The sequence below is a fragment of the Chanodichthys erythropterus genome, chromosome 19 (genome assembly GCF_024489055.1).
Source record: "Chanodichthys erythropterus isolate Z2021 chromosome 19, ASM2448905v1, whole genome shotgun sequence".
NCBI lineage: Eukaryota > Metazoa > Chordata > Actinopteri > Cypriniformes > Xenocyprididae > Chanodichthys > Chanodichthys erythropterus.
This window is the reverse complement of record NC_090239.1, coordinates 17,876,391-17,888,608: the sequence shown is the minus strand read 5'-3', so window position 1 is coordinate 17,888,608 and position 12,218 is coordinate 17,876,391. Positions and strand designations below refer to the sequence as shown.

The 12,218-nt window shown below is 36.2% G+C and overlaps 2 protein-coding genes across 2 annotated transcripts in view; one reads left to right on the top strand and one right to left on the bottom strand.

The window, feature by feature from the left end:
* The window catches only part of eme1 (essential meiotic structure-specific endonuclease 1), a 25,189-nt gene extending 17,327 nt beyond the window's left edge, over window positions 1–7,862 (bottom strand). Inside the window, exons 1-4 of the mRNA XM_067369189.1 lie at window positions 7,823–7,862; window positions 5,457–6,181; window positions 5,164–5,291; window positions 3,289–3,378 (exon numbers count right to left, since the gene is read on the bottom strand). Of these exons, the coding sequence (XP_067225290.1) occupies window positions 3,289–3,378; window positions 5,164–5,291; window positions 5,457–6,153 (915 nt within the window). The 5' untranslated portion in view covers window positions 6,154–6,181; window positions 7,823–7,862. The remainder of the gene's footprint in view (window positions 1–3,288; window positions 3,379–5,163; window positions 5,292–5,456; window positions 6,182–7,822) is intronic.
* On the top strand, window positions 7,811–12,218 carry mrpl27 (mitochondrial ribosomal protein L27). The gene is made up of 4 exons (XM_067369190.1): window positions 7,811–7,935; window positions 8,317–8,442; window positions 8,592–8,665; window positions 11,838–12,218. The coding sequence occupies exons 1-4, from the start codon at window positions 7,896–7,898 to the stop codon at window positions 12,042–12,044; spliced, it is 447 nt and encodes a 148-aa protein (XP_067225291.1). The 5' UTR covers window positions 7,811–7,895; the 3' UTR covers window positions 12,045–12,218.

Genomic DNA, 12,218 nt, shown 5'->3' with positions numbered 1-12,218 from the left:
TGTATGTTAATTTCTGTAGTCTATTTAAAAATATCTAATTAATGTGAACTATTTTTAAAAAATTGTGAACGAATTAATGAATGAATGATAAAGACTTCACTTGAATCAGAATTTTGAACAAATCACTTGAATGAATAATTCAATGACTAATACATATTTTTAAACAGTAACTTGTCGCCACCTACTGGTGTAACAGTTTAAATGATACATTCGTTATTTGAAGCGCCAAGTTACATTCATAAGGTGATTTCCTCTACTTTGATTGCTACCGTAGATATCAGTGTTTATATCTGAACTACAAATTTTTATCTCGGTACTTCTGTGATAATTTGTATTATTGTAACAGAAATAATGATACTGTATGGTTGAAAAGACTTTGTGAGGCTATTCCTTATACATGATAACTGCTCTCTCTTGATCTGTGGCAGAGCCAAAGCAGATCTGAATGCTCGCTGTGATCGTACTTGTCAAACAGACACAGGCGAATCAGTGTCATTAAGAAATAAGGTTTGAGTCCAGATCGCGATCTTTTAACGATGAATCGTGTAGCATTACTATGGACCTAATAAAGTTACTATTATTGACATTTTTTTAATAACATTATATTACTTTTTGCTGTGGCTCTTTTGGAAAAAGGCATTAACCAAAAATGAACAAATCGCTCTTTGGTGAAAAAGGTTCCTGACCCCTGCCCTACGGTCTTGTGGACTTCATGATCACGCGCACGTTTCAGCCATTTTAAGTTCGTAAGTGCATATGAAGTGACAGGCCATTTGAGAAAGGGTCAATGAATGCAGTGAACTCAATCTCTGCATTTGCTATGAGTTTAACGTGCATTTGGGAATGTAGCAGGCACAAGTTACACATTATTTTCATATTTGCATAATTGTCAACATTTTTGTAGGAACATGATTACAGCATTTCCATATAATTAATGAGATCAGTTTGTAACATTGTTTTCACAGAAAAAAACTGTCAAAATAAAAGCTCAAAGGTTTATCCCTTGCAAGTGTAGAAATTAGGACAAAAGTCTTGTAATTATTATAATTATTATATTCTATTTTTTATATTTTTTGGCTTCCTAAAACACAGGTGTGAATGTATATGTACAGTGGGTAAGGAAAGTATTCAGACCCCCTTAAATTTGTCACTCTTTGTTATATTGCAGCCATTTGCTAAAATCATTTAAGTTCATTTTTTTTCCTCATTAATGTACACACAGCACCCCATATTGACAGAAAAACACAATTGTTGACATTTTTGCAGATTTATTAAAAACGAAAAACTGAAATATCACATGGTCCTAAGTATTCAGACCCTTTTGATTTAATTCAGCCATGAGTCTTTTTGGGAAAGATGCAACAAGTTTTTTCACACCTGGATTTGGGGATCCTCTGCCATTGCTCCTTGCAGATCCTCTCCAGTTCTGTCAGGTTGGATGGTAAACATTGGTGGACAGCCATTTTTAGGTTTCTCCAGAGATGCTCAGTTGGTCTAAGTCAGGGCTCTGGCTGGGCCATTCAAGAACAGTCACAGAGTTGTTGTGAAGTCACTCCTTCGTTATTTTAGCTGTGTGCTTAGGCTCATTGTCTTATTGGAAGGTAAACCTTGGGCCCAGTCTGAGGTCCTGAGCACTCTGGAGAAGGTTTCCATCCAGGATATCCCTGTACTTGGCCGCATTCATCTTTCCCTGTCCCTGCAGCTGAAAAACACCCCCACAGCATGATGCTGCCACCACCATGCTTCACTGTTGGGACTGTATTGGACAGGTGATGAGCAGTGCCTGGTTTTCTCCACACGTTCTATCTTGGTCTCATCAGACCAGAGAATCTTATTTCTCACCATCTTGGCAAACTCCATGCAGGCTTTCATGTGTCTTGCACTGAGGAGAGGCTTCCGTCTGGCCACTCTACCATAAAGTCCTGACTGGTGGAGGGCTGCAGTAATGGTTGACTTTCTACAACTTTCTCCCATCTCCCGACTGCATCTCTGGAGCTCAGCCACAGTGATCTTTGGGTTCTTCTTTACCTCTCTCACCAAGGCTCTTCTCCACCGATAGGTCAGTTTGGCTGGACGGCCAGCTCTAGGAAGGGTTCTGGTCGTCCCAAATAGGGCTGGGCGATATATCGCATGAGATTGTCAAGCGCATTTAGTCAGTAAATCCGGTTCCCTGATTACCGCTAAATCGCCATCACCTGCTTTCATCTGTGATATGAACAAGTTATTGCGTGGCTTGTCAATGAACTACGGCTCTGTCTATTAAATGCCGCTCCAATGCCGCTTGAAAGCAGGTGATGGCGATTTAGCGGTAATCAGGGAACCGGCTTTACTGACGAAATGCGCGTGACAATCTCATGCGATATATCGCCCAGCCCTAGTCCCAAACGTCTTCTATTTAAAGATTATGGAGGCCACTGTGCTCTTAGGAACCTTAAGTTCCTAAACCTTATTTTTTTTGTAACCTTAGCCAGATCTGTGCCTTGCCACAATTCTGTCTCTGAGCTCTTCAGGCAGTTCCTTTGACCTCATGATTCTCATTTGCTCTGACATGCACTGTGAGCTGTAAGGTCTTACATAGACAGGTGTGTGGCTATCTTAATGAAGTCCAATCAGTATAATCAAACACAGCTGGACTCAAATGAAAGTGTAGAACCATCTCAAGGATGATCAGAAGAAATGGACAGCACCTGAGTTAAATATATGAGTGTCACAGCAAAGGGTCTGAATACTTAGGACCATGTGATATTTCAGTTTTTCTTTTTTAATAAATCTGCAAAAATGTCAACAATTCTGTGTTTTTCTGTCAATATGGGGTGCTGCGTGTACATTAATGAGGAAAAAAAATGAACTTAAATGATTTTAGCAAATGGCTGCAATATAACAAAGAGTGAAACATTTAAGGGGGTCTGAATACTTTCCGTACCCACTGTATATCACAACTAATAAGAGGGAGTACCCTTTAAAGTTCAGGTGGGGACAGGCATTTCTCAAAGATTAAGAAACAGGACATTTTAAAGAGCTTATGGATCATTTTTACATAATTGAGATGTGATCCCATAATTGTATTCATTACCCTTAATTGCTCTGACTCTTCTTGGAAAGGTCATAACTGCATTTTTTTCTGTTGCCCTTTCGGCCACAAAACTCTTTTAATTTCATCGTTAGTTGCCACATCATACAAAAAGGGCACATCTAGCACATCAAACAATTATCCTATTAATAGTTAATTAAGTAATTATAATGGTCCAATAGAAAATCACACCATGCCACTGAGAATAATGTGCCTACCTTGCAGTAGTTGTTAATCATGGTCACAAAGTCATCCACTGGAACTTGGATTATAGTATGTGAGTCTGGAATGGACATCATCTCACCAGTCTGCAAAAAAACAAACAATTGAACTAGTCTAAAATCAAGCGTAAAATGATTTAGATAAGTGGTTCTCAACCTTTTTGACTCCAAGGCCCCCCTTTGTTTGCGTATGTAATATGTAATTCTGGTACTTCTAATGTAATAAAACAAATAAATTCAAAAATATGATGACAGTTTAATGCTGTACTTTTTGTTGTTTTTAATTAAGATTACAGTATGTTAATAATAAAACCAAATTTAAATAATTTTAGAACTTTAGGGCTCCCCTGGAAGTTTGCCAAAGTCCCCTAGTGGGAACAGGCCCCCAGGTCGAGAACCAATGGTTTAGTTCCTAATTTCTACCCAGATTTGAGACATCACATAGAAGTTTAAGCATCCTCTTTATCTACAAACATTAGATAAACATCTTATAATGCTATATTCATGTATTTGAAATTTTAAATGTCAGACATTCAGCATCTTTATTTGTGACATTCAACAGGAAATCCTTGGGTGACATTGCAGATAAGCAATATTTTGGCAATTACATCATCCAAACAAAAATGAACATATTCAATTGTTCATACTCATTTCCCCTATTTTTACATGTAGATTACCGTTGCCATTTAATAACGCTAACTTATAACTTAACAGTTATTCTTTATCAATCTCAAAATTAATATCCATTTTTCATGCTGTATTTTGTCATGTAGCATTTAACCCTTGCTTGTCTCTATGGACATTTTTGTCTTTTTTTTTTATCATTTTGCCTGTGTTAATGCCAACTGCATAAATTTTGGCACAGGTGTGTATTTTTATAGGAATTTCACCCTCATTTCCTTTAATAATTCTTACACAAAATAGCTACACATCCCAGGGCCATTTAACTATAAAATGATGCAGTATTTGTTAATAGGCTTTCACTTTGTTGGCAAGGCTTCAAAATTATTTACTATTTTTTACCAAATGGTGCCATTTTCTCAGGTATGGCCTATAAAAAATAAAAAAATAGCTTTATTCCTGTTTCTGCTTCTGCATATTATAGAGCCAATTGGATAAATTATGCAGCTTTGTGTGGGTGTGTTGGTATGGATGTCAGAGTGTGGTTTATATGTGTGTATTAAAAAAATGTGTGTGTATGTGTAATATTTGAGAGAGAAAAACTCTACTATACTGCAAATCACAAATCCAACCACTGTGTGTACCAGTGGAGCTTTGCTTACATCTAATGGGGAAAATTTGGTACTGCACTTAAACAAAATCTTATAGAAAGCTCACTTTTTGAGATATCAACCTCAAATTTGGAACAAAACTTATTTAGAATTACGGCATTGATTTTCTAGCAGTTTTAGAGTTCAACGTTTCATAAAATATATATTTTATATAAAATAATGTTTACAAATCATTTTCATAAACTTAAAACTATATAACTTTTTTCTTATTTTACTGTTTAAACTTTTTTTTTATTTATTTTTTTTTTTAACAATAATCTGCCAAGGGTCTTCTTTAAAATGAGACCAAACTTAAGTCTGTGCTCCCAAACTTTGTTTTGGACATGGACATTTGTGTCCTCTATGAACCTATGTGTAACTTTTTTTAATTGAAGCACAAGGGATACAATGATATTAGTTTTTTATGTTTTTATTTGTAATTTATTTAGAAAAAATATTATTATTTAAAATTGTAATATTCAGCCATGATATAATTTATTATAATGATTTATTATAATTTTTATCACTATCTGCACTTCAAAGCCAATGACAAGGAATATGGCTAAAAGTTGCATCTGTATGTGTAGGGGGGCTGTCGTGCCTGAGGGCAGGGTGAGCGTCTAGCCCAGGTGACACTACGAGGAAGAGACTGCTTCTCTATGGCACAATTGCAGCCCATGGCATGCAGGGAAGTCAGGAGAGCACCGCCACCTTCCAGCTGCAGCAGGCCTATGGGGGAAAGACAGCTAATCAATACTAATCCATTCAGCAAATGCAGCTTAATACCTCATGCCAGTGATTTTTAACAACTCAGGAAAAGTATCAAAGCACACCGAGCACTGAAAGCAACTGTGACAGCAAAAATGAGCACTGCAGGCACACACTGCCACCTACCCGGGTCGACCGTCACCACCATGTGTTTGATGCACTCCTCTGGCCTTAGGGCTTTCACAGCATCAGCCAGAGCTTTCTTCTCCATTCTCAGTCTCTCCTTCTCTTCCTGCTGATGCTCTCGCATTGCTCGTTTCCTCAGGGCTTCCAGTCTGGCAGCCTCCACTTCTGCTGGGGTTTTCTTGCATTTGGCCAGGTAAGTGCCATTTTCCGCTTCAGGTGAAGTTTCTTTTGTAAGGTATGGTGCATCGTTGTTTGAGCTACACTGCCTTGTTATATTTCTACAGATCTTGTTATGTTCAACCGGCTGGGCCTCGGGGTTGATATGATGTGCTGGACCATCTAAGAGGTGTGAATATCCATTAGGAATCACATTAAAAGCCCGAATTTCCTCTGTACCGGTGGTACCCAGACCACATTGTTTCTGTTTCAGTCTCACAGCTAAGGGAATGATTGCCTCCTCCTCCTCGCTGTCACTACTGACCATCAACACGTCACTTCTAGCAGTTCCAGTGGAGGTGTGGACCTTTACAGTTGAAATTGGATTAGCAACAGGAGCCATTTCTGAGTCTGAACTGTCTAAAACCACCATGTTGGCCTGTCTGGATTTTGACTGTGAGAAATCGAAGACAGGCAGCTCTTCTGAATCACTGGAGTCGCTGTCACTTAGGAGGAATCCAGGTCTGCTGATGCAGGTCATGCTGAGCTTTCATCCAAATATCTGCAGTCTGAAGGAAAGTTCAAATTAAAACACATGCAAGTCAGATTTTCTGAAATAGTTTAGATCTGTAGTACTGCTGATATTTCTTCCCTCCACAAAATTAGTAAATAATGCAAAAAAAGTGTTTGTGTGTACAGCTTTATATTTATTTTATTTATATTAATACAATATGTAAAAATATACAAAATATATTTTCTTTTTAGCAGCATTTTATTTGTAACATTTCTTTTTATTTCACAAACTGTTTATACTACTACGGAAGAGGATAAGGGCCAAGCAATAATAAAAAAATAAAAACATCTCGAGATTAAAGTTGTTAATTTTTTTAAGAAAAAACGTGTTAAATTTCGAGAAAAAAGTCGAGATAAAATGTTACGAAAAAAAATAATTAAATTACGAGAAAAAAATCATTAAATTTCGAGAAAAAAGTCGAGATAAAATGTTGAAAATAAAATCATTAAATTATGAGAAAAAAGTCGCTAAATTATGAGAACAGATTTGTTACATTTTTCAAGAAAAAAGTCTAGATAAAATGTTGAGAATAAAGTCATTAAATTATGAGAAAAAAGTTGTCAAATTACGAGAACAAATTCATTAAATTACAAATTTGTTTTTTTGACTTTTTTCTCGTAATTTAATGACTTTATTCTCATAATTTAATGACTTTATTCTCAACATTTTATCTCAACTTTTTTCTTGAAATTTAATGCGTTTTTTCCTTGTAATTTAATGAATTTACTCTCAACATTTTATTTCGACTTTTTTCTCAAAATTTTACTATTTTTTTTCTTGAAATATAACAACTTTAATCTCGAGATGGTTTTATTTTTTTATTATTGCTTGGCCCTAATCTTCTTCCGTAATTACTCAGTCATTAACCTTTAAGTTTTTTTTTTTTTTTTAATGAATGTATTTGATTCTTAATTTTAATTTTTTGAAAATTGTGCAGCTATAATCTAACTCCAAAACTGATTCACAAATTTACAAACATAAACGATGATACAGGTACTGTGAAATGTTCATCAATACCCATTCACACTGACTGAACACTAACTTACCACAAATCATTCTGACAATTTTTTTGTGATATTTAAGTGGGGAGAATTCACAACCATGAATAATATATCACAGAGACAATGGGAAAGATCAGTCTCTACAGACATTATTTGCCTTGCACTACTGTAAAGTCATACTATATTAATATGATATTTCTTTCAAACGGTGTCAGAATCTGGCATTTTGTTTTATCTCGTTATTTTATCACAGTCATAGATGGATAATACCAAGCTACCGCAGTTCAAATACTGTACAAACACTAGTAACTAACGTTAGGGTATTTTAGTAAGAAAATATGGTTACTTTACCAAAAATTTTACATAAATATTTAGTTGAAACAGAGCCAACCACAGTGCGGATTTCGTAATATTCGGTCACAACCACAAACATAACTTAAACACACATAACTTATTTACATTCGCGAACACGAACAGGAAAGACTGCAACAAAGAACAAGTTTTCAACTCAATATAGCAGACCACATAAAATACCAAGGTACAAACGCTCATGTAACTCAACATCCTCTCAAATTCTTCTATTGTAGTTGAACAGAGGCAATATTTACAAACTTTACAAATTTATCTCTACTCACGCCACAGTTCGCGGGTTCTTCTTCAAGGATCACGGGAGCGCGCCCGCTGCGTCATACTCTGACGTTTTTCAAGATGGCGGCGCTCGCGTCCTTGATGCTGCAATCCAGAGCCAGTAAGTAGAATGACAGTTTATATTGTTTTCCCTTTTCGACTTATATCATGTATATTGTAAATCGGGTGTGAATAATAGTTGCTGATGTAGAATAATGGAGCACTTTATCGTTTAGCATTTTGTAATAACTGTGTGAGTAAGTAGTAGCATGCTAAGCCACCATTTCCTAACAGCACAGTGAGCATGAGTTAAATGTTGACAACAGAACATAAACCGACTAATGCTTTGTAGTACATGGTAATGCAGAGCATTAAGGATTACGTTGATATAATGCCCCGTACACATCAAATTTATGTCTATTATGTGAAGAAAAAAAAAGTTTCAACATAATCCATATTGCAGGTATTGATTTCTGTTGATTTTTTTAAATTGTCTTTGCAGGCATTCTGTTCAGTCAAACACCCACAGTAGTACTGACGAGATTTGCTTCAAAGAAGTCAGGAGGAAGCAGCAAAAACCTAGGAGGGAAGAGTGCTGGCCGCAGATACGGTTTTAAGAAACAAGATGGTACTTTTTGAGTATTGACCTTGATATGATATGAGAAACGTATCAGTTTTGTGTGTGGGTTTTATTGTAGCTAGTGTTTATATAAATGCCTTTTTATATCCTCTATTATTTTGTATTATAGCACATGTTTTGTCTTTCCTTCTTTTAAGGGAACTTTGTACATGCTGGCAATATCCTCGCAACACAACGCAAGGGTCTAATGCGCTGGCAACCTGGAGCTCATGTAAGATGTTTAGAATAAAATATTTGGTTACACTTTATTTTAAGGTGGCTTTGTTACACTGTAATTGTACATATAAGTACTGAGTAATGTTAAGTAACTACATTTACTTACTATAGGGGTTAGGATTAGGGTTTGGTTTAGGGTTAGTTGAATGTAATATGCATGATTTATAGTTATTCCTATAGTATCTCCATGTAACATATGACACCTTAAAATAAAGTGTTACCAAATATTTTCCTATGAATAGCTGTCTATATAGTTACAGCTGTGTCTGGTCATAGTAAGTTATCATGGCCCGGTTTCACAGCCAGGGCTTAGCCTAAGCCATTATTAGGCCTTAGTTCAATTAGGGCATTTAAGTAACTTTTATAAACGTGTCTTAGAAAAAAAATATTACTTATGTGCATCTTGAGACAAAACAATTGCACTGATATATTTTGAGATATCTCAGACTAAGTTTCTTTCAGTTGAAACAGTTCAAACATGCATTTTAGTCTAGGACTAGCTTAAGCCTTGTTTGTGAAACCGGGGGAACATGTTTTATATGTTGTAAGTCTATACAGTTTATTAATGACAATTTTTGGTGACCAAAACACACTGTTGATATTTTTGTACACTACTTATTTTTTTATATTTAGTGTTTTACAATTGTTTTACCTTAAAATGTACCCATTTTCACAAGCATACAATGACAGAGCAAAAGCAGCATATAACAATTTCTGATGGAAGTCACTAATTCTTTTTTTTTTATTATTTGTTTTATGACTTATTTTAACATTTCTTGACACAGTAGGGTCCAAAAGTCTGAGATCACTAGTGAAACTTACACTGTGTGCACAATTATTAGGCAAGTTGCATTTTTGAGGATTACTTTTATTATTGTATAACTACAATGTTCTTGGTCAATCCAAAATGTTAACAAACCCTCAAACCTGAATATTTAAGTAGTAAAAGTGAAGTTTTGGCTTTCTTAAGAGAATATCTATATGTACACCGTTATTAGGCAACTATTAGTGTGCAGAATTATAATGCAACTAAATGAAAAACAAAGATTTTACCTTCTCACTTGTTTACTTTCACCTGTTAAAATGAGAATAATAAACACACTCAATTTACAAATAAACATTTCTGAAATTTAAAAAAAAAAAAAAACCTCAGTGACCAATATAGCCACCCTTCTTTTCGATAACAGTCACAAGCCTTCCATTTACGGAGTCAGTCAGTTTCTTGATCTGGTCAGAATCAACTTTTTGTGCAGCCGCAACCACAGCCTCCCAGACACTGTTCAGAGAGGTGTACGGTTTACCGTCACTGTAAATTTCCTGCTTAAGAAGGGCCCAAAAGTTCCCAATAGGGTTTAAGTCAGGTGAAGAAGGGGGCCATGTCATTAGTTTTTCATCTTTAAGGCCTTTACTGGCCAGCCACGCCAGCTCTCAATGGGGATGCATGTGATGGAGCGTTGTCTTGCATAAAAATTAAAGTCTTCTTGAAAGATGCAGACTTTTTCCTGTACCACTGCTTGAAGAAAGTGTCTTCTAAAAATTGGCAGTAGGTCTGAGAGTTGATTTTCAACCCGAAAAGGTCCAACTAGCTCATCTTTAATAATACCTGTCCATACCAGTACCCCACCTCAACCTCGCTGCCGTCTGAGTCGAAGTGGAGCTCTGTGTCCGTTAGTGATCCAACCACGGGCCCATCCATCTGGTCCGTCAAGAGTCACTCTCACCTCATCAGTCCACAAATCCTTTGAAAAATCTGTCTTCAGATATTTCTTGGCCCATTCTTGATGTTTCAACTTATGTGTCTTGTTCAGAGGTGGTCAGGTTTCAGCCTTTCTTACCTTGGCCATGTCTCTGAGAACTGAACACTTCGTACTTCTTGACACTCCAGGTAGGTTGCAGTTGTGGAATATGGCAGCACTGGAGGATAATGGGTTCCTGGTAGAGTCATGTTTGATTCTTTTCAAATCTTTGGTGGTTAATTTGCGTCTTTTCTTCTCGACACGTTTCTTGCGACCCTGTTGAGTATTTGCAACAAAATGTTTGATGGTTCTGTGATCATGCCCCAAAAGGCTCTTGGATATTTCAAGAGTGCTGCATCCCTCTGAAAGACTTTTTACAATTTTTTACTTTTCAGAGTCAGTTAAAGGTGCTAAAGAGCATGTTTTGTTTTATAAATTTTTGCAATATTACTTGAAACTGTCTTTACTAACTGATAAAAGACTATTTATTAGGTGCACTGAAAGGAATAATATTAATATACATCATCTGTGCACAAGGTAGGGCCTTAAAAACATCAGCCAATCGTTTACGTGATCATCGCATAAACGATTGGCCCTCTGGCTTGTCAATCACTGCCATGACGTTCCTAGTGAGAGACGAGCACGGCTGCGCTCTCCAGTTACTTTCCACACTCTACAGGCGCCGCATGCAATGTTTTTTTCAGGAGACAGGAGTAACAGCTGCAGATTATGAGTTACCTGCGGTGAGTCCGACATAATGAATCCACTAACACGATACAGAGAATGCCGGTGGTAAACACTCGTGTTCCAATACTCATGCATGAGTTTTGGGAGGCGTTCCCTCGAAATTCTTACGCATGCGCTCATTTCAAAAACTCAGTAACGGTCTTTGGTTTCTCAGTTGACGAAAAGAACCTCTTTAGCACCTTTTAATCTCTTTTTTGGCCTATTTTTCCTGAGGAGAAGAATCTGCCTAATAATTATGCACACATTGATATAGGGTGTTGATCTCCTTAGGCCACACCCTCTCTCGTTACACAAATACACATCACCTGATGTGCATTCAATCCAATAATCATTCAAGTTTATAAAGCTTTGAGTCGGAAATTATGGATAAAATTATGATATGGTCAAAATAATCACTTGCCTAATAATTGTGCACACAGTATATATTTTGCATTTAACTAATTAAATAAAAAAAGCATAATTTGTTCATTACCAATAATATTATCAATATAACAAATTTAATAACTGATACATAAATACTTATAATCTTTTTTTTTTTTTTTAATTTCAATTTTACATCATAATACTGCTTTGTTTTAAATTTCTCAAATTCCTAAAACTTTATTTCCATACAATTATGTGAAAACTGGAAATAGCCAACATTCTTCTTATCTGAAGGTAATCTCTCATTGTCTCTCCTCACAGGTTGGCATTGGAACCAACAAAACACTTTATGCCCTAGAGGACGGTATTGTCAGATTCACCAAGGAGGTGTACATACCTCTACCACGAAGTGCAGAGGCCAGGGATGTGATCCCAAAACTTCCCAAGGGTTCTGTTCTGTACAAGACCTTTATCAATGTCATTCCTACAAAACAGGAGAATAAATTTACACTAGTGGACATGGTATGAAAAAGACTTTCTTGAACTTCAGTTTGGTCTGGATTTTTTTGGACTGGTAACCCACCCTGGAATATTTTGATGGTCTCCACTCAAATATGTCTGAAAATTAAGCAGGAAAATATTTAATTTCTTTTTATTTGTACAGTTACTGTATGTTCTACTCTAATAAACATGTTTACTTAA

Coding starts and splice junctions, on each gene's coding strand:
- mrpl27 (XM_067369190.1), top strand. CDS start 7,896: ATGGCGGCGCTCGCGTCCTTGATGCTGCAATCCAGAGCCA. Junction 7,936..8,316: donor GATGCTGCAATCCAGAGCCA/GTAAGTAGAATG, acceptor TTGTCTTTGCAG/GCATTCTGTTCAGTCAAACA. Junction 8,443..8,591: donor CGGTTTTAAGAAACAAGATG/GTACTTTTTGAG, acceptor CCTTCTTTTAAG/GGAACTTTGTACATGCTGGC.